General features: G+C 37.0%; 1 protein-coding gene across 4 annotated transcripts in view; it reads right to left on the bottom strand.

Annotated features, from left to right (window-relative positions):
* The window catches only part of LOC108719613, a 36,858-nt gene that overhangs the window by 90 nt on the left and 13,205 nt on the right, over nt 1-23,563 (bottom strand). Inside the window, exons 2-7 of one of the 4 annotated variants that reach the window (XM_041589742.1) lie at nt 14,411-14,587; nt 13,274-13,337; nt 8,732-8,764; nt 7,862-7,906; nt 2,475-2,615; nt 1-479 (exon numbers count right to left, since the gene is read on the bottom strand). The exon at nt 1-479 is cut by the window's left edge and continues 90 nt beyond it. In XM_041589742.1, coding sequence (XP_041445676.1) covers nt 297-479; nt 2,475-2,615; nt 7,862-7,906; nt 8,732-8,764; nt 13,274-13,337; nt 14,411-14,505 — 561 coding nt within the window. In that variant the 5' untranslated portion in view covers nt 14,506-14,587 and the 3' untranslated portion in view covers nt 1-296. Of the gene's footprint in view, nt 830-2,474; nt 2,616-7,861; nt 7,907-8,731; nt 8,765-11,206; nt 11,417-13,273; nt 13,338-14,410; nt 14,588-23,563 lie in introns of those variants that run through there. The other 3 variants (XM_041589734.1, XM_041589747.1, XM_041589744.1) reach the window with 3 other exon arrangements.

Below are 23,563 nucleotides of genomic sequence, written 5' to 3' on the forward strand. Positions count from 1 at the left end.
AAATTGATTACAGAATATCAGTATTTATTTCTAGTGTTTTATCAAACAAATACAATAGAAAAGATGTTTTCTGCAACCATAACAAAAGGAACATTTAAACACCAAACCATCTGATGACAGTTGGTATAGTAACATATTTTCTATTAAGACATATCTAGGGATAAGCAGAGTGAGGTAATTAATGAAAATAGCCAAGAGTATAGAAGGGTTGGGGTGTCCTCAATCAAATATGTAAATTGTAAATATGCTGAAACTGTGACTTAACCCCCTTGGGATAGTTACAATTAACATATTTTCTATACCTTACAGCAATGGCTGAGCATATTATCCCTACAGATGAAACATAGGAAAAATGACTGTGTGCTACATAAGCCATTCTGCTCTCCTGGTCGATTCAAGCTTGTCTTCTGGCCAACTTTGCCTGCAGTCCTGCACATTATATCCATATCTCCTGTGGGTTCTCCATTTGAATTGTTCAGCTTAAGGAAAACGATTATTATTCGCCATAGAGCTGTGCAAAACTTGAAAAAACATTGGATTGTGAATGCAAACTGGTTAAAAAAATGGAAGACTGCTTGCTAGGCATTACAGTCTAGTGAGAAACGCCACCTTTCCAAGGAAATTTTGGACATGTCCGTTCGCATGTGAATAAAGGTTTAGCTTGCTTATTATGAATGAGTCAGATGAAGTGACACACCTAAGGACCATCTTGATAATTGTATTGATCAGTGTTCAACCTTTGGATAAACTCTTCAAATGCCGCTATAAATTCTGGGAATCGTTTTAATTCAAACTGTTCACATCTTTTACAATTACCCCATTGTGTGAACTGTGAAAAGAAAATCCAATATACACTAGTTATTAAAGGGGAAGTACAATGAATATGTAATCACTGTATGGTCATTTTAGCGCACTTTATTCCAGGAAATTAGCAGCCACCACATTTAAAGAGAGAGCATATTTAAATGTGCTTTAGATTGGCCTGTTCTCAGCAGCTTCTAAATTGGTTTTAATTTTTTATGGGTTTTTTTTAAAATTTGTGTAGCAAGCCTATGATTAAGGGAGTTACTCCCAAAACGCGTCAGGTGATGTTGGTCAATGACCTGTCGGAATAAAACCACTTTTTTAATTTACTGGAGTGCCGCCTTTTCATCTTTTGTGCAATTATAATATCAGTGGGGACGCTGATGGCAGAGCACCCGGATCACTATAACTAAAGAATGGAGCTACATGAATAAGGACACACAGGGGGTGAGTTTGGAGTGGCCTGTTTTCTTTTTGTACAGTCTTATTGCAAGTGTTCCTTTTCATTACTTTTATTAGAATCATGCCCTCTCCTATTCATCTTCCAGTCTCTCTTTAAAACCACTGCCTAGTTACTAGGTTAATGGGTAGGGCCCAGAAGGGAGGGCCCAGCCCTAGTGTCACAGGAGGCTGGCCCAGAAGGGAGGGCCCAGCCCTAGTGTCACAGGAGGCTGATGGCAGTCGGTGCTAATATCACAGCTGGGATTGGTGTGGCTTGATGCTGTCAGGTGGGCACGCTCCATTCCCTTAACTGATTCCTTTCAGATGTTGATCGACCATAGTTGATGTAGAGGATTTAGGGGGGCTTTGGGCTGGTGTCAAATTGCCCTTATTATAATCTGCTCATGAGGATACTGTATAGATTTTTTGCTACTCAGTAAAATTATAAAGCAAACAGATTAGCAATTCAACAACTAATTTCCACTGCCATCTTCACTTAATCCTTTCACATTGTACCGCAGAGCTTTTTTCAACCCAGCCGTTTCTTTTCTCAGGGTGGGAAATAGGGATAGGTGGAGTACACTTATGTCTGCGGCACAACTGAGGGGGAAAGTTTTTTAATAAATATCATCTGTACCTTTAACTCTCACTAACCTGAGTTCACCCACTCTGGACATGCAATTAGAGCAGCCTGCAAGTGAGAGAGAGTAGGACTGGGGGAGTAGTTGCAGTCATAGCACTGCAATAGTGAGCGGATGGGGGATGACTGTTGTGGCAGTGGATTGTGGACAATTGAATAGGCAGAAGCAAGAGGTACTTGCCTTGGGCACCAGTACCTCTTGGCCTGACCCAATTGTATCAATTATCTGATATTAAATGGTGCTGAGGTAAAGAATCTAGTGAAATCTGTGTTTCATAAATCACATTTTTCAAAATACTTCTTGTTAGCCAACACTGGTAAACATGTGTGTTTCAAAAGGCTATACAAGAGCCAAAATGTAAAGGAACAGTTCAGTGTAAAACTAAAAACTGGGTAAATGAATAGGCTGTGCAAAATAAAAAATGTTTTGAATATAGTTAGCCAAAATTGTAATGTATAAAGGCTGGAGTGACTGGATGTCTAACATAATAGCCAGAACACTACTTCCTGCTTTGCAATTCAAGATCACCTTTTGTTCTCAGAAGCCCATCTGATGGATATATTAGCCCAATATAGTTCTAACACTTACTGTGGGTGAGATGTTGAGATTTTCCTCTAAATGTATAAGCCTTTGTTCTCCTGTATCTTTAGCTTTCAAAACAAGTAGTTCTTCTACAACGGTTTTCATCTCAAGATAGTAACAGTGTAAGATGGCTTTATAGCAAGTATCCTGAAATAAAACAGTAAACTTAAGATCACTCTCTTGCCCCATATTTCAAGTAGCATTGGCAATAATAATATTTCAATCCTGCATGCTAATATGAATGAATGTACACTCAGTTTTGGGTACTAAGATGTTTGGGCTTATAGTTCCTTATAAAGCAATATGCAGGTAGTATTTATTCCATAAGAAGATCTAACCATTTGGTTTCATAAACACAGTACTATAATATATATTATTATAATGGAATATTCAGGAAATCTGGCCCTTGCCCACTGCACTATGTAGAGGCCTATTTATAACATTTTAATTGTCATGGTTTTTGAAACCACAACTAAACTCACTTTCTCCAAAACCACGAATGCCATGGAATTTAAGAGCTCTAAAAATTTGAAATTTATTAAGAGTCATATTTATCAATGGTCGAGGTGAATTTGCGTATGAAAAAAATTTCAATTTTGAGCTATTTTTTGTGTACTTCGACTAGGAAATAGTCCAAATTCAATTTGAATTTAAAAATTAATTAAAAAAATTAAAAAGTTTGAAATTGAAATTTATCATGTACTGTCTCTTTTTAAAATTTGACCATTTGCCATCTTAAACCTGCCGAATTGCTGTTTTAGCCTATAGGGAACTTCCTAGAACATATGTGGAGTCAATTGGTGGACTTTTGGAGAAAAACTTAGAATCGAATTTGATTGAATATGCTATTCCTTCGATTCGAATGCGGACCTATTCAACCAAAAAAAACTTTGACTTAATTTTGGTTGGTCTTTTTAAATTCAAATTTTGACGTTTCTTCAATTTTGCCCCTAAGTGTAAAAATCACAAAAACCACAAATACAAAATTTCATCAAGTAAAAGTTGTCGAGGTCCTATAGAAGTCCATGGAAACTGCGCTATTGGACCATTTATATCAATTTGGACTTTTAGAGTTATTAATATTTTTTTCTATAGGAAATGTCCAAAGAACTTACATTTTTAGAGGTTTTTGAGGTATTTGTTTTATTCACATTATTTTCTTACTCTTTTTACTCAGATCTTTTAATAAATTCCATAACATTCGTAGTTTTAGAGTTAGTGAGTTTAGTCATGGATTCTAAAACCACTAAAATAGGACCTTTAATACATAGGCCTTCACAAGTCCGAATTAATTTATCAGCACAACTTCCATTGACTTCTATAGAACCTCAACATCTTTTACCTGGCAAAGTTATATATTAGTGTTTTTTACACTTAATAAATCTTAAAGCTTTAAAAAAAAAAAGAGGGAAATCCATAACATTTTTAAAAAATTAATGGAAAAAAAATCGAAATTCAGTTGCTAGTAAATGGCTTCGTAGAGTAGATGAGAAGAACCTTGGATCAGACAGTCCATAGGAAGCATCTACTAAGCTATTTTTTTTGCACAATTGTCATAGACAATACTGTATGAGTATTGCCCAAATATTGTGATTTCCTTGATGAATGGACATCACTTAATAGGAAATTCTATTTTACAAAAAAATTTGAGGTATGCACCCATTCTGGTATGAAGATGTAAAGAATTGGTCAGAGGCTCTGAAAATGAATATGCCCATAAACAATAGACAATAGATAATTTTTCCAAAAGACAGCAAGTTAGGATAATTAGGAAGCTTCCTCTAGAGACTGGAGAAGCTTTGCTACTACTGTCACTTTTAAATGTCTAACAACCTAAGGAATGTAAAGGAAAGTAAACTTAAGGAAAATCTAAAGAAAGTAAAGTCTGTTTTATTTTGAGGTCTTTTAAAATAGTGAACTAGACAGTGATGAATGTATGTCAGGGTGACTGTTTGGTATTCCTGGGTATAAATGACATAACCTCATGACTACTTCTACAGACATTTTTTACTTTTTTAATTTTGTGAAGCTTTTTCAATATAAAGTATTTATGCTGGATTTGTCCACAGCTCTTTGAGTGTTTAAGAGTAGACATAAATGAAAGTGTTTTTCGCCAAACCAACTGTTCCATCATAACCAGAACAGATGAACTTCATTCTATGTACCCTTTCGTGCAACATTCCATTGTAAGTTGCCACACGGAAAATGTAAATAAGCCACTCTCCTTTTTTATCATTATAATAGTATATTGAACTTAACTATAGTGAACTTTAAAATCCTAACTTTTATGGGATTCTTAGTGAAGTGAATCCTAATGTGAAACCCAAGGTTTCTTCAGGCCTTTAGTCCAGTAAGCTTTTTGTAAGTTGGCTTTTTGTTGACTGTGGTCCCAATCAAAAGGGGTTTGAGATGCATGGACTCTCAGTGGACAACTTTTTTATTATGAGTAATGTGAGTAATGTGTCTTTTATTCACTCCTATTGTAATGTCACATTACTGTGCAAAACAAAAGATCATTTTCACTATATTTTAAAACAGAAGTAAAAAAAATAACCTAATGTGTCACCAGATCAAATCAATCTTATATTTTTACTATTTATTCTATGTCCCTAAAGTCTAATGTTCAGTCTCAAAGTCTCCGTCAGCCTCAGAATTTAGAGATCTCCCACTACAGCAGTGTAGGGTGTTTCTAATGTACAGTGGGATCCTGGAACTCTATTTTCCTTATATTGTTCATTTTAATATTTCCTTGGCTGGCCCTGTTCTGATGTCTGATAATAATGATTTCCATAGACCATTTAAGCCAAATGTCTAGATATTTGCTTTATCTATAATTTAAAGAAGTTATAGTGGATATTGACTTTTTTCCTAAAAGATCCCTCATGGCAATGGATCACCTTTCAAAATAAGCAAAATAAATGTGGGGTAATCAAAATAGTTATATTAATAAAATTTGATTATTCATGAAAAGCAACATGAAAGAGAAAAAAGGCAGCCTAAAAGTTCTATGGAGATCATCAGAATAATCCACATTCTGAAAAAGTGTTGATAGATCTGGCTAAATACATGATTTGATTCTCCTTTAGTATTTAGCGTTTTTTTATTAACTAGAGTGGGGCCTTACGCACACTATACAGATGTTAAACTGGACAGGTCTTTGTCCAAAAAATTGACCCAAACAATCTTGCTACAGGTATTGGGACCTGTTATCCAACATTCCCCTGAGGTTTTAATTCTGTAATTTGGATCTTCATACATTAAAGTCTACTAAAACTCATTAAAAAGTTAAATAAATACAATAGGATTGTTTCGCTTCCAATAAGGATTAATCATATCTTAGTTTAGATCAAGTACAGGGTACAATTTTATTATTACAGAAAAAAAGAAATGTATTCATGGGAGACGGCCTTCCCGTAAATCTGAGCTTTATGTATAATGGGTCTCTCAATAATGGATCCCATACCTGTACTGTATTTACATTGTAAGTCTCCCAGGCACCAAATGTGAATCCCATTCACTTGTGTCTATTGTTGCAGTTTGTTCTTTTAAAGGATGAGGAATTGCAACTTTGCGACAAATGTGTTTTGCATTCATGAGGGTAAAAGGGTATCTTCTGACATTAGGTTGCCTGTGCTGGAGTGATTAGAATGTAGTGTGTGCCTTTGCCCTTATTGTTCATCACAAAGGAATGTGCCGGAGTCACTGTATAAATAAAAGCTGATTTCTGCTTAAGCACACAACCTGAATTTCATAGTCATGTTCACAGTAGTTTGTGCTTTCACTCATTGGTCTCTATTTGCAAACTGTGTCTAAAGCATTGGAATCTGTTACTTGATAAAACATGGACTACAAGGACAATGTTATTAGCTCTTTAAATATCAAGAAATACAGAATCGACACATCCCACACAAAAAGACCATAGTGCTGGCACTATAGATTGATAAATGTAGTTGAGCTTTTCACTTAGTTTACCAAGAATGTATTACTCCTAGAGCAGGGGTGCCCAAACTTTTTGCAATGAGGGCCAGATTTGGTGAGGTGAAATTGTGTGGGGGCCGACCATTCAGCCAGACATTCTTTGAGCCATTAACATTAAATTACAGGAGTCGACTAATCGTAGCAGTAATATTTGGGGGCATTAGTGAAATGATCTGCCACTTGGTCTATACTGCTGCCTTTGTGCTGAAGGTGTTAGCAATAGACACATACTGGAATATAGTGAAGCCATACTTCTTTAGTTTACTGTACTGGCACGTCAGTATGTCTATTGACACCTTCAGCCCTAAAGTATGCGAAAACAGCGCGTCTCTACATGCAAGATCATTTCCATAATGTGCCTTAATATTACTGCTATGGGATTCCTGATCACACTGTGCTGGGGGGCCCTTATTATTATTAATTTCATGATGGAGGCTGAGGGCCGGTGTAAATTTGAAAATGGTCCACAATTGGCCCCCGGGCCACACTTTGGACATACCTGTCCTAGAGGAATGTTGCTAAATAGAAACAAAATTATAACTTTGCAATGTTCTTTGCCTTTTTGAGCAATGCCTGTGCCTTTCTGTAAAAGGTTTTCAGCAGAGGTTTATATCCCTTTAAAGCTTGTAGTGCAAGACTGTATGCAGTTTTCCTTACACTTCTCAGGCTTAAAGTGGACCTGTCACCCAGACATAAAAAGCTGTATAATAAAAGTCCTTTTTAAATCAAACATGAAACCCGATTTCTATTTTTTATTAAAGCATTCATAGCTGTTGTAAGCTCATCTGTCAATCAAATATTGTCTGCCCTAGGCATAGAGGCGGGGCAGGCAATTATTTTCACTTTCCATTCAGCACTTCCTAGATGTCACTGCTCTCCACACATTCCCCCGTTCTCTTAAGCATTTAATTGTGTAGCCAGTGCATGGGGATGGACATCAAGTCCCCCATTCTGGTGCACAAACAAGATTCTGAGATGATGCAAGACTTGCCTTAATAACAGTGTCCACAAAATGGCTGCTGCCTGTTTGCTACAATTATGAAATCCCAGACTGAATAAAACAAGATTCAAATAATTTATATAGTTTAATTAAAGTTCGTTTTGCTTGACTATTGTGATAAAATAAGATTTTGAATCAATAACAATGTAATTCCTCTGTACTTGTGAGCAGTAATTCAGTTAAGTCCCTTTAACAAAGCATACGGGTAATTTTATACATATGTACAGATTGATTAGTGGTTACTGAGGAGGATCTCATTGTTGCTGGTGTATCACATTGAGGAGGACCCAGTTTTGTTATGTAATTGATGACCTGTTATGAGGGAGTAGATGTCAGGAAGAAATCAGGATTAAGCCATCTTTCTTAGCCATGTATCCCTCTCTATATACAGAAAACAAAACACATAGACACCTACTCTGATGTCGTCCTGCTCTGCTGTATATAGAGTTATGGGTGAAGTCTAAAAAGAAAGAAAAATAATACATTTAAGTAAACAAGGTTGAAATGTATTGGCAACGGTAAAATTGGTTTAAGTAAGTATATTTATTCATTTATGGCAGTCACCTTGATCTTGTAATTGCTTATCTCTATATTATTTCTCTACACTGGTATTTTTATTATAGAGAGACAGAAAGGAAAAAAAGAGGTTAAAAAAGAGTCAAAGAGTACAATAAAGTTTGTTTTCTCTAACCAACTTAACAAAGCAAATTACACAAAGGATAAAGGTCATTCAGTGATATCAAACAATTCTGTTTATTCTCCGTAAAGATATGTCAGCTTAGTTTAAACATCCAGAAAAAAGTATTATAGCACTGAGAATTGAAGGGGTAGGCTACTTAAATGTTAGATGTGACTATAGTTTTAATATATATATATATATATATATATATATATATATATATATATATATATATATATATATATATATATATTACATACATAAAAAAGTATACATGGGTTTAAGCAAATAGGGGAAAACAGCGGAAAAATTTTTATAACCTGTAACCTCTGGAGATCTGTAACCTCATACCATACCAGTTCATAATCACTGATAGTTTCTTTATATGTTGCTGAGCAGCTCTGAGCTCTACCACTCCACTGGGAAGTATAACAATTAAAATGATTTATTTATCTGCACATTTTGGTAGGTTTAGTAAGGGCTAGACAATCATATACTAATTATTAAGTAACTCTCAAAAAATAAATATTTTCTCTGGCCTCACAAGACATGCTTTATACTAATTCAGATAATGTATGTATACTGTAGTTCCAATAATGTACATACCTGATAATCCACCTGCTTTATTTGCTTGTATATCTGAAAGAAAATACAGGTTACCAGGCAAAAAAATTGTATTACTATACACTGTTTTTATGACTTTACATTGAATGATAGTAATTGTATGGAAAACCATGAGTACCCCTTTTCCTTTACCTTTTAACATAGCAGGTAGGTTATTTAAAGAAATAAAATGCTTAATTCTTTACCACCCTATTCCCCATCTAAGCGCCAGGTTCCCTAAAGGGCTAAGTGACTAACGCTAGCGATAATTCGCCAGCGTGACGTCATTTTGGAACTTTGCAAGGTGCAGACATCACTTCGCTAATGAAGGAGATAGACGCTAGCGTTGCTTCGCACTCTAATGCTAGGCAAATTTTCGCTCTGGTCAAACGGATGTAACTCCGCAAATTCACTAAGATGCGTTTTTCACTGAACATTGCCTCATTCGGCAGACTTGCCTTCGCAAGCTCAGACCAGGCGAAGTGCAATGGAGTACATATTGCAAAATTCCCAAAAAACACTGGCATCTTTTCCTTTTTTCTGAGTGATAACCTGCAAAGGTCCAAAAAACCGGGTACCAAAAACATATGGAACATAAACTATACAGTGGGCTCCTGTAGGGCATTATAACAACTCTATTTTATTTATTAAGGTTCCCTGGACTTGTGTAATGTAATGTATTTGCTGCAATATATACGGCCATGTAACTTTATCATTTCCTACCGTATGCAAATTAGGCAATGCTAGCGCATCTTCACTTTGATTGCCGAAGTAACGCTAGCAAAAATTCGCCAGCGTTCGGCGCTCTGGATGCAACTTGGTGAATTGGTGTTGTCCTAGCGAATTAACGCCTGGCGAGGGCTGCAAAGCTGTCACTGGCGAATTTTCGCCAGTTAGGGAATTTGCCCCTAAGTGTCTATTACGGGGTACTGCCTAGTTTACAATTTTGTGCCTTTACATGCTGCTCAATTACAGTGCTCATTGATTTCGTTTTTAGAGCTAGGTTTTAGTATAATGACTTTTGTAACAACAGTACCATCTGCTGGTTAGTTCTTGTAACTTTACAGTTAATGAGATATATAAAAGAGCTTAGAAAAGCATCCTGAGCAATTTTATATTACATTTTATTAAGGTTCACTTATCATATAAGGAAGTTACTGGTTTCAGCTGCGGGTTTTAGCTTCTTTCTTAGAAAATACATCAGACTCAATGTAGGGATAGAGGGGGTATATTATTTTGGGGCAGACAGGAGCAGGGCCACCATTAGAAATCACGTGGCCCCGTACAACAAAATCTTTGGGGCCTCATTGGCCCCACCTACCCCAGATCCCACCCACAACACAGTTAAAAGACCACACAGGCATCAGCGCTAAAAAATGTATACCTCCCACACGCACAAGTTATAAAAATCCATTGATAGGCAGGGCCCCCTATAAGTTAAAAAAACTGTGGCACCAGAGCCCCCCATAAAAGTTTTTTTTAAGAAAATTGGTGGTCAAGGCCCCCCTACAAGTTAAAAAAAAATTGGTGACCAGGGCCCCCTATAAGTTAAAAATAACATTGGCACCAGGGCCCCCCTTACAAGTTAAAAAAAACATTGGGGCCCCAGAGAATATTAAAAAAAACAAAACATTGTTTGCAGGGGCCTATAGACTATTAAAATAATACATTGGTGGCTAGGGGTTTGAAAAAATAAAAACACACATATTGGTGTTCATTAGAACTGAACGCGTTGCTTCAGGACTTTAACTTTGGCTCCTTTTGTTACTCTGGGTATTTTCGCGGCTTCAGGACTTCAGCCGCTGTCAAGGGGGGCTCGGCTATTTAGAACAGTGCAGCACAGCCGGGCCCCCCTTTAGGCCCGAGCCAGGAGTACCCCCTGTGCCCCCCTGATGGCGGCCCTGCACCTACCAGAACTGTCTCTCCTGAGGAACCTTTATAAGCAGAGGTGTTTCTTTTGGGCACAAGTAGCTTAGAACCATTAAAGGGGTTGTTCACCTTTGAATTACATTTTAGTATGATGTAGAGAGTGATATTCTGATACAATATGCATTTGATTTGTATTATTTGTGGATTTTTAGTTATTTAGCTTTTTATTCAGTAGTTCTCCAGTTAGAAATTTCAGCAAGCTGGTTGCTAGGGTACAAATTCCCCTAGCAACCACACATTGATTTGAACTAAGAGACTGGAATATTAATAGGAGAGGGCCTGAATATAGTGATAAAAAAGTAGCAATAACAATACATTTGTAGCCTTACACAGCATTTGTTTTTTAGATGGGGTCAGTGACCCCCATTTGAAATATCAAAAGAGCCACAAGAAAGGAAATAATTAAAACCCTATAAAAATAAATAAGGAAGGCCAACTGAAAAGTTGCTTAAGTGTCTGTTGAACCCCCCCCCCTTATAATTAATATATGTCCAGGGCCAAAATGAAAAAAGTACTTGCATTAGTGTGTTTCAAGGTGGCTGTACTCACACTGTGGCAGGCCCCTGCTGCTGTCAGCAAGCTGCAGAATCGGGTGGGGAGGAGGGACCTGTAGTGCCTGCACATTTATTTCCCCTCCCCTGCTTCTATACTGTTCCTTTTCTCAGCCTGACTCAGCCTGGCTTTCTCTTGCTGTCAGAATGTGAGTCAGATTTCAGAGGCGTCAGAGCTTCTCGTTCGTTTCCCTTGCAGATTCCTCTTGTAGCAGGGGAGGGGAAAGAAATGTGCAGGCACTACAGGTCCCTCCTCCCCACCCGATTCTGCAACTATCTGATAGCAGCAGGGGCCCTGCCACAGGGTGAGTACAGCCACCGGGCCCCCAACACCCAAAAAGCATCGGGCCTGGGACAAGTGTCCCCCCCTGGTAGCGGCCCTGGTCAGGAGCACTGGGCGACAAAAGGCAGTTGCACTCTCTGTACTATACATGTGACCTCATGCTACAGCATTGTAATTTAAACACACAGGGGTGGAAAGGGGCACACCCTGCAGCCACTGGGGTTCCCACCAGGGCATTTTTGAATCTTTTTAGGGATTTTAAAATAAAAAAGTATTATTATCCCTTAAAATCCTAAAGATTAATCCTAAAGTTTAAAACGACGACAGATTCCCTTTAAAGAAGATAGGAAAAATGCACTACAGGTCCATTATCTGGAAACCCATTATACAGAAACCCCCAAATTATGGAAAGGCCATCTCCCATTGGCTAGATTTTATCCAAATATTCCAAATATTTAACAATTATTTCCTTTTTATCTGTAATAATAAAACTGTACATTGCACATGATCCCAACTAAAATATAATAAACCTTTATTGGAAGCAGAACCAGCCTATTAGGTTTATTTAATGTTTTCTTAATTTTCTAGTAGAATTTAAGGTATGAAGATCCAAATTACAGAAAGATCCATTATCCGGAACGGCCCAGGTCCCTAGCATTCTGGATAACAGGTGCCATAACTGTATTAGAATTATCACAGGAACAGGAGATAATAGTATAGACAGTATATAAATTATGATGTTGCTTTGCTCAGAAAGGAAATGGTAAAGGGCATCTGAATCTTCTGATCTCTTTCCTGAGCAGAGCAACTCAGAACACTTCTTTGTTTTAATTCTGAAGGTATATCTCTTACAGGTGGTGCTGTTGTTTAAAATGGTAATGTATTAGTAGCTAAAAACATATATAGCTCTGAAACTGAAAAATTAAATAGTAATAAATTGCAAAAGTGCTTAGGAACGCACCTTAAAGGAGAAGGAAAGCTACGGAGGCATTTTATTGCCAATAGATTAGCTGCAATAGTGCAAGCTAGAATGCTATATTTATTCTGTAGAATGTTTTACCATAACTGAGTAAAAAGCTCTAGAAACTCTCTGTTTGTTTAGGATAGGAGCTGCAGTATTAATGTGGTGTGACATCACTTCCTGCCTGAGTCTCTCCCTGCTCTGGGCTCAGATTACAGTAGAGAAGGGAGGGGGGGGGAAGAGGAGCAAACTGAGCATGCTCTTGCCCAGGGCAATGAGGTTTAAGTTGAAGGCAGGAAGTCTGATACAGAAGCCCATGTGTACACAATAGAAGGAAAGAAATGCAGTGTTTCTTTTGACAGGGGACTCAGAGCAACACTACTTTGGGGGTTTACTGGTTTGTTTATATAGACCTTTCTGATAAGACTTACTTAGTTTTAACCTTTCCTTCTCCTTTAAGCAACTTAACAATACATTTTCTAAGGTTTATTTACACTTAGCGTGAAGCTCTGCCCACTTTAGTGTACTGAACCTTCCTTCTCTTTTGAATAGGAAGTCATTCAAAGAGCTGTCTACTGCACATGCTTGCTGTCTCCTACTCCAATATAAATCAGGCAAACAATAAAATGTACAATCTTTTTTCCACTAGTGGATGAGTTGTGAGCTAGTTTTACATGTTTGCCAAACTTATATTAAATATATGTAAAGGAAAAAAATATTTGCGCTAAGAAAACACTGCATCAAATAAAAAAGAATCTAGAGTAGGGCATACAGATGTACATTAATAAAAGATAAGAATTAATATGAAGAAAAACACTTGCCTCCTTAATGCCATCAATATTATTTTTAATTGCAGTAAGACGATGGACCTCTGATGTAGTAACCCTATAAGAAAGCCATGTGTGCTTAAAAATCATGTAAGAAAGGGCTATAGAAACACAGTACATTTTCTAGTAAGTTATAATTCAATTTTCTACGTTCAAGGAGAATTGTATTATCCCTCCACCCAGGCCCAGATTTGTGGCAAGGCCACAAAGGGCCGGGCCTAGGGTGGCAGAATTTCAGGAGCGGCAGAATTTCAGGTGCAGCATGTCACCCAGCCTCATCCAAATATGAGTACTGGAGACTGACGTGCGGAGATTTGTATTTTCGAAAAAGGTAAATGCAGCTCACATTTCTTGTATGAAGATGTACAATATTCACATTTTCATCTAACTTCACAATATTTTGTACAGGAGAAAAGTATGTAATTGACAGTCCATAATGTTGAAGCGGAAAAAAAGTCAAGTAATATTCACTAGGGTACAAATGCATTAGATCTAAGGTTAGTGATCATTTTCACTGAATGGGGCTTAACACAAAGGCACCATCCACTGAATATTATTTGGCTTTTCCTTTAATGGCAACGACATTTGAATTCATGCAACTTTGACCCAGTCATCTCATGGACTGTGGCCTGCCAGTCATTCTGGCTGACAGCATTAAAATGCTAATAGCGTGCAGGGACAGGCTAATTACATTGCCCCCACTCCACCACTGCTCCCACTACCTCCCTATTCTACAGCATTGAATCCACTGAAAACTACTAAAAAGTTACCATATATTGTACAGCATAAGATTATTGTATTCTAGGGACCAGCGGTGAACTCCACAAACTTTATTCCCTCTTACTGCAGTGGATACATTTTTTATTACACAGCACATTTTTGTGATGCATTATGATGTATTGCTTAAAACTGTATCATCATTTCTATGTTCCATGAATTCTATAGCATACCTATTAAATGAGGCATTGCACTTTTATATATTATATTTAATCTGAATGGAGAAAAGCATACTTGGCACAGCTACAACCTCCAGCTGAGAAATATGTACTGTATGCATTGCTAAGGTAATTGTTCACTGCTTATAAGCTACGTTAATAACACAATAAATATTAAACATTTACATCTACTCACATTTGTACCACTGTATAATTATAAGCCAGAAACAGACATATCCTTTTGATCCAAAAATGAGGTAACTTAAGGAGCTGACCCATTAAGTTGCACATAACATCCTTGGCTATGAGGGATAATATGGTGAAAGCCCTTCTATGAGTTCATGTCTGAAGAACTTGACTGTCTTTCTCAGACCTAGAAACAAATATATATATGTTATTCATCATTGGTCACTGCCTTCATTCGGTACAATAACAGTTTCCATTTACAGATGCCAGAAGTAGAAGCAGGGACGTTGTTGGCATTTAATTATAATGTACATAGTGCCAGTACATGACTCTGTTCTCTTTACCAAGTGCCACAGATTTGTCACCTCACCTCCTAGAATCTAATTTCTCTTTCTTGCCAGGTCTAGTTCACCCTGATACCTCAGTAAGGGTAATTTGAATACAAATTCATTGTGCATGTGCCTATTTTGCCTTAGGTGCTACATTGTCCTTCTTCCATGTTCTCTAAGGTTTAAAAAAATATATAAAATTATTTTTGTTGTTATACTGTATGTAAAACAACTCAGAATAACCTTTACCACATTAAAAAGGTTATATTACCTGTTCTAAAGGTTTGGTTTCATTTAATTGTATAAATATAATTTCATAGGATTATGCCATACAGGAGAAGTCGCGTTTGGCAGAAGATATAATCATCAGAAACACCTTATAACACACTCCAAAAGGAAACATTTACCAACTTTCAGAAAATATCCTGATTTACAATGGATACATTACTGGCATTCTTAACTTACAGGAACATGGCTCTATAGCCATGGGAGCAGCCATTCAAAGCTAAAAAGGAGAAAAGTCACAGGATACCCAGCAGATAGCAGATAGGCTAACTGCCAATTATATACCATTCTTCCACTGCCAAACCATCCCCATAATGCTGATTATTAAAGCCCTTATTAAAGCCCATTAATAGGGTCATCTAATAAAAGGTCTAATCACTAATAGCAACAAATCAGCAGGCAACATTTTCTGGTCACCTGTTTTAAAGCTAGCATATTACTGGTTGCTTTGGGTTACTATACCTGGACAAAATGTGTACCTTATATCACAAATAGGGGATAGTTTCCTATGACAGTACTGATTTTTAGTACCTGACCTGTCTTGCTTCTATGAAATTCTGCCAGCAGCATTTTTGGAATAAATAAATAAATATGTCAATAATTTTTTATTGATTTTCAGAATTGTTCACAACATGTATTCTTTACAATATATTCCACAAAAAATTACACAATTTAAGTGATAGGTAAATACCTATTACACAAGTGTAGGTATTCTCCTTTGTAGTATTGTATTGAATACACCTTTTAAAATAAAAATAAAGAAAAAGAAAACACTTTAAATGTCTCTTTTTATTTATTGTTTTCGTCCCATGTTCTATTGTTCGTTCCTTCCAAGTAATAAATTTACAATTCTAAGTAGCATTTCCGTCTTATAAGGATACAAGGTGTTGCGGGAAAGCCCCGTGATAACAGTATTCAAGGCAAGGCTGCCAGACCTTTAAAAAGTTTTGGTATTGTTCATTCAGTACACTGGTCAGTTTTTCATTACAAAATATCCAGTCTAACTTAATTTTTACTAGTTTATAATTAACATAATTAACATAGCAAGATTTTGCTATCACTTGACATGCAGCCGAGAAAATATGATTTATCAATTTCCTTTGGTTCTTTGAGACAGAATCTGGGATAGCACCTAACAGGGCCATATTAAGTTAATATGTTAAATTGAAAAAAATTAAAATATAGATTTGAATCCAAAAACGTACCACTTTGGGACAAGACCACCAAATATGATCCATTGTTCCCCTGGCGCAACATCCTCTAAAACAATTATCGTTCGCACCTGGATATATCTTGGCTAACCTGGCTGGAGTAGGGTACCACCTAAACAACACCTTGTATCCTGCCTCCAAAATTACTGTGTTAACGGAGCAACTTTTCAAGTTATCCCAAATACATATCCAATCTTTCTCAGGTAGGTTTTTCCTAAATTGGTTTCCCATGCTCTTATATAGTTTAGATCTATCAAATTTTCAGGTGTGTTAACTTGTCTATATAAAATCGAAATTGCACCCCTAGGGGAAGTGCCATTTTTACACCATCTTTCAAAGAAGGATGGTATCTTCTCTTGTGAAGTTGTAGAAGTCCAACACTTTGAGATGTATAAGTTGGTGAGCTCGAAAATATTCATAATGAGGTAAAGAGAAGTTTTCAATTAGAGCTTCGAATAAATACGCACCCCTAGGAGTTAAAAAGGAGGACACCAAAGTGAACCACTTGTTAACCCGCCATTTAAACTGGAATTAAGAGGTCCCAGAGGGAAATTTGGGGTTTCCCAAGATCGGGGCAGCTGGGGTGTTTTCTGAATATAGGTGGTATTTGGATGCTACAACATCTCAAATATTAAGAGAAGTATTAAAACAGTCGCTACATTGTTTGGTTCTCATTCCCCTAGGGATCCAAAGATAGGAAGATGCTACATATGGAAAGGTGTAAAACCTTTCTAAGTCAACCCACATTTGGGGCATTTTAACATTATGTAATACTGGTAATTGCGGTAATTGTGTAACCCTATAATAGTTCCAACAATTAGGGAAACCCAAACCTCCTTGTAATTTAGAACGATATAGCACCGTTTTAACTCTTGGGATACTTTTATTCCATGCAAACTGTAGCATTTTAGTTTCCAGTTTCACAAGATCTTGACGCAAAATTGGAAAAGGTAATACCTGTTCATTTTTATGGCCCATATATGGCTTGTCCTTGAAATATGATATTTTCCCCAATCTTCTAACAGTTTGCTCAATTTACGATATAGCAGGGGATAGTTAACCTGATATAGAGATTTATAATTTTTCGTTAACCTAATTCCCAATATTGGAAGAGAATTTTCTTTCCATTGAAATTGAAAATTCAAAGCCAATAATTTAACAGTATCTGGATGTAAGCTCAAGTTGAATGCTGCTGTCTTAGCAGGATTAATAGATAGTCCCGAGATGTGAAAGAATTTATGCAAAACATAATACAGATTTGGTAAGGTCTTGTTATAAATAAGGTTACATCATCGGCAAATAAACTAATTTTATGTTCAATGCTGTGGACTTTCAGACCGGAAATGTTAAGGTTTTCCCTGATTGCAATTGCAAGAGGCTCAATCGCCAAATAAGGGGGCAACATAGGACACCCTTGGCGTGTGCCCCTGGCAATTGGAAAAGGGTCTGAGGAACACGAACCTATATTAACTCTAGCTATAGGACTTGTATAAAAAGCCAAAATCCATTTGATAACATTTTTCCCAAAACCTCATTTCCCCAAAATATTGTATAAGTAAGGACAAAGAATAGAATCAAACGCTTTCTGGAGATCGAGTTTAAGAACCATAGACGGTTGTTGTTGTTTTCTGGCAATCATATTAAGTAGAATTAACCTCCTTGTTGTGTGTGATGCTTGCCTACCATATATAAATCCTACTTGGTCTCTATGGATCATAGAGGGTAACATACCGTTCAGCCTATAAGCTAAGATTTTAACTAATATTTTGATAACTAAATTTAAAACCGAGATAGGTCTAAAATTTTTACACTCCGAACTGTCTACTTCTAGCTTGGGGATTGGAGAGATGTTAGCAGCCAATGATTTTTTAGTAAATTTGTCCCCTACTAATAGAAGAAAAATTAGAGAAGCAGAAGTGCACCATTTAACTCTCTTAAACAATTAAGCCTGGAACAAGCGACTAACCCACATAATGATCTTAGAGCACAGATTCAGAATTCTAGGATGGAGTTAGATTTGCTTTTAACTTTAAAAGCAGAGAAATCCCTTAGATAGACCCAACAATGTTATTATACTCAAGCAAATAAGCCTACTAAATTACTGGCTAATCGTTTTAGGAATAAATTAAGTTTTACCCCTATAACTTCAATAAAAATACCTTCGGGGCAAACATATTAAACATATCCAACATGTGAGGTATTAACACTGCAGAAATTTTTTTATAGTAAATAGCAGATAGACCATCTGGCCCTGGAGTTTTAGACACTTTCAGGGTTTTAATTGCTATTTTAACTTCCACGGATGTTATATTAGCCTCCACCTGTTTTTTTTGTTCTTCTGTAAGGCCCGGCAGGTCTAAATTTGTGAGAAATGTATTTATCGAAGCATCCGAAGGGTTAAAAGGTGCTGCATACAAATTCTTATAATAAGAACAAATTCTCTAACTATAATATCCAGAACTCCTGATGTTTGCCCCGAAGGTATTTTTATTGAAGTTATAGGGGTAAAACTTAATTTATTCCTAAAACGATTAGCCAGTAATTTAGTAGGCTTATTTGCTTGAGTATAATAACATTGTTGGGTCTATCTAAGGGATTTCTCTGCTTTTAAAGTTAAAAGCAAATCTAACTCCATCCTAGAATTCTGAATCTGTGCTCTAAGATCATTATGTGGGTTAGTCGCTTGTTCCAGGCTTAATTGTTTAAGAGAGTTAAATGGTGCACTTCTGCTTCTCTAATTTTTCTTCTGGCAGCACCTATTTAAATTAAGTTACCCCTTATAACCGACTTATGTGCTTCCCAAATTAATGATTTAGAAGGAACAGAGCCCAAGTTATCTATATATTCAAAATATTTTTTTATATTTGATTCCACCTCCTCTGCTACTTCAGGGATAGTTAATAATGACTCGTTTAGACGCCACCTAAATTTAGACTTAGACCCAGACCATTTTAAAAAGCTCTACTGGTTCATGGTCTGACCAAGGTGACATCTGAATCTTAGAATGACGTGGAAGATTGGTCAAATCTTGAGATATCCAAATGTGATCTATCCTTATATATACATGATGTGGATGAGAATAGTGGGTATAACTCCTTATTCCCATATGGTCTTCTCTCCAGACATCTATCAGGCCCACCTTGGACATACATGCTTTAACTTTATTAGCAATTTTATTATTATATAGGTGTCTAGTAGCAGGATGGGTCGGGTGGATCTGTTTGTCCCAATAGCTATATCTATGGCTACATTAGAGTCGCCATCTTTCAATTGGGATTGCATTAAAATGATATCTTGCTCATGTGCATTTAAAACCGTTACAACATTGTCTATTTTATGCTCCAAAGTATCAATCCGTTGGCCCAGGTCATGTATTTGGGAAGATATCTTTTCAGTAATATTATCTGCAGTTTTAGATAATTCCTGCTGTAAAAGTACATTAAATTTGTCGAAGATATCTGTTTCCCCAGAAGTCGTCACCGGTTGTTGAGATGAAGCTGGTTGGGAATCTGGGCCTAACCATGAATTGTCCTGTGACATTCTCAGTACGCTTCTGTTAGCTTGTGGCGCAGTTAGATATGTCGCTACGGTTCGCAGTTGTTTTTGTACCTTGGTTGTTGTCCCCTTCTGGTCTCTCGTTTGCCTTTTACTTGCCATTTACCAACTGCACCTTGGTCCAGCAACTTGAGAAAACGAAGATTACTGGGTCAGTTTTGTCTAAAACGTGATAGAATCTGGACCTGTGGATGAGGAGCGATCTCTATGCGCAGCCATCATCGCACCCCACGTGACCTCCCTTATTGTGTAGTTTTTATTTCTAAATTACACTGTTCAATTACAAATGATTCAGTCTACCATTTAACGTTTTTACGTTTTTACATTTTATGTATTTATTTAGTTGTAATATTAGAGTGTAGGCAGCTATTTTAGGTCATTGTGCCTGATTCTGTGCTGTCAGAAAGAGCCATTATTTCACAATGGAACTGCTTTTAGTTAAGCTATTGTTTCAACAGTTGCAGTTGGAGTGTTTTAACACTAGGTGGGATAATCTTTAGCAATTTAGGTATCAGTAGCTGTTATCTGGTGACCTTGCTATTGTTCTGCTGATGGGCTGCTGGGGGGGGAATGGAGGGGGTTGATATCACTCCAACTTGCAGGGTAGCAGTAAAGAGTGGCGATTATCAGAGCACAAGTCACATAGCTGAGGGCACCTGGGAAACTGACACATTATTGTCCAGCCTATATGCTTTCCCACCATCTGCATGTGTTTTATACACATTGCATTATACTATTTTGAATTTGGGTGAATCCCTGAATCCTTGGTAAAAGGCCAAATACAGAACTGAATTCAAATCCTAATTTGCATATGCAAATTAGGGGCAGGAAAGAATCTTTTTTTTCCTCAAAATGTTTTTTTTAAGTCAGGTGATTTCCCTACCCACCCCTAATTTGCATATGCAAATTTGGATTTGGATTCAGCTCGGCCAGGCACAAGGAATCCATTATTTGGTGCATCCCTAATTAAAAAAAGCAGTTTCAGTTATGAATTAAATCAGAATTGTTTGCAGAAGCAATGCCTTGGCTAAAGGCCAGTATCATTTCATTACACAAATAGTCATTAGCAACCACCAAAAGAACCTATATTACAGCACTCTCGATATTGTTAAAAAACGTTTTATCCATAAAGTGAATTTAAAAAACCAGATCATACAAATATAACGTTAAAATACATCAATACCCTTGGTCACATACATATAAAGCTTTTTATGGAGAAAGAAGCCCTCTAGTGGTGTTGGTACGAGGGAGCCCATCACTCACAAAAGAGGTGTCAAGAAAAGTTTGAATGTTTGTATCGGCCATCGTGAAACCTCACACAGGGTGAAAAAATGTTCCTGCAGATCCCCTGACAGTGTGGAGGTTTAATACAATTGAACAGCCTGTTCTTGTGTAACAATGGTTTATTGAGACAAAAATAAGAGAACCATGTTACGTAACTAATATAAGCTAGCACCGTAGTTGTGACCAGAAGTGTTCACAGTGTGGATTGAGCCATGGCTGAACTATAACTTTCATGTGCCAATTTATAAGATTTAAAAACAACAATATAAGAGGGTTATTTTGTTACCAAAAAGAGGATATTGACACAGCTCGATATATATATAAATATATATATAAATATATATATATATATATATATACACATCAAAAAACGGTGGATTGAGCCAGCTAAAAAACTTTTAAGGGGAAACGAAAGTTACAAAATTTTTATGGGCACCATTTGTTTGTTGTGTAGTGGGAGCTCCCTCCATAAAAAGCTTTATATGTATGTGGCCAATGGTATTGATGTATTTTAATTTTATATTTCTATGGTCTGGGATTTCAAATGCACTTTATGAATAAAAATCTTTTTACCGAAATCCTGGAGAGTGCTATAATAAAGGTTCTTTGGTGGTCACTAGTGACCAATAGTGTAGTTTTGTGCAGTTTAGTGTTGTTTTTTGCCTAAGCACCACCCTTAATAGGGTTGTCCAGGCGTTAAGCTGATAATAAGAGCAGTGCATTTATTTTTCTATTGTCATTTAATACATTATAGTGCAAAAGATTATTTCATGTGATGATCTAAACCAAATCTTTACTGATTAACTGACAAGGAAATGAGTGCAAGCTGCATGCACTAGATCACCTGGAAAATAGCGAGCACATGAATTCGAATGGAGAATGCCCTGCTCTATACAGAGAAAATATGTACAGAGAAACACAAAAAGCATTGTTCCTGTTTTGCCTAATTGGAAATATATGGAAAAATCTGGTGTGTGCTGTTATCTGTTGCTCTAGTTCTGTGCACACACTCAATGTCAACAATTTGTGTCCCCACTAAAAAAGCTGGTGGATTTGAAAAACAATGAGGACGTTTTATTAGATAAGGCGAGCATGAAGGGCAGCAGTTAGCATACTGTTTATAAGGCTGGGATGCTATTTCTGTAATTCCACAGGACTGCGTCTACCATTTATGCTTCATTCATCAGAAAGCATTGCAGAATTCTATAACACGTTATATGCCATAAATCTACATCAGTGGCAAGTTAAGACAACCATATACTGTATATGTTGAGCATGTGTGGTACCTGTCTGATTTCCCACAGGTTGAACATGCGGGTACCATACAAGGGACCATGCACATACAGCTAACTTTCTATGGTCCCACTTGTTCAGACCAACAGCCAGAAGGATGGAAACAGCAAGAAGTGATTTGGAACTGCAGCTCCCTTTCACTACCTCATCTGCATCATGCATTGGCTGATGTCTCCGGTACATAGATATCGGTCAGTATCATCAGGCCACCATGTGTGTACTGAAAATCTTACAAAGTTTTATCGTTTGATTCTGTTTCACTTTAACATTTTACTTGCAAAATAAAATTGAAGCTTTAAAATGTGCCAGAGCTTCTTTATTTACAGATTTCATGTCTATTCAGTGAAACTCAAGAGCCATCTCACAGGTAAATTGCCCAGCACACAAAGGTTTAAACAGTGTATTTTTGGCACCAACTAATACAAGAAAATGAAACTACTCTCTGAGCACCAGGGTTGTCAGGTTGCCAGTTTTCCAGCTAAATTGGGTTACTTATTTAAAGCCCAGGCAGGTTTTAAAAGTAAAAACTAGCTGAGGTACGGATTTGGGCTACTTTTTGGGCTTTTGGCTGGTTTGTTCTTTGGAAACCAGCCAACATTTTTTCTTGCCCTAATGTGCCAAGCCTGTTTCTCCCAATGCATATTGGGTGATGTAATTTTTGTTTAACATTTTCCCGACTGCCAAGCTTAATGTAAGTTTAACGTAAGACTACAATCCCCCGCGTGCAATGAGACTGACTTGTGTAGAAGTCACGCATTACCAGATTTTGGGCTTTGTACCCCAGTCTCTCATCACTCTTAAGCATTCTCACATTTTCCAGGTGACTTTCCTTGATTTCAGACAATTTTGGGACAAAAATCTGCTGGCCACAGAAATGACCTGTTTTTACCAATATTTATTGCAATTGTATATGTATTCAGCCTTATGGGACCGCTATTACTCCTGGGCCCCCCTCTGTAGTTACGACCCTGGTGACGGGCTAATCTGTCCCATTTTGCTTCATGGAAAAATATGCGAAACAGTGAAAATTTGAAAAAGGCATATTTTCACACATATTCGTTTATCTTTTAGACTTTATTTTCACTGCACATATTGTGCTATTTTTGGGCTACTTTAGAAGTGCCTCTTGGCTATTTTTTGGCTGGTTTTGTAGCCGACAGTTTTCTTCCATTTCTCACAGTTTTACTTCAAGCAGCCAGTGCAGTT

The sequence above is a fragment of the Xenopus laevis genome, chromosome 1L (assembly GCF_017654675.1).
Source record: "Xenopus laevis strain J_2021 chromosome 1L, Xenopus_laevis_v10.1, whole genome shotgun sequence".
Lineage (NCBI taxonomy): Eukaryota > Metazoa > Chordata > Amphibia > Anura > Pipidae > Xenopus > Xenopus laevis.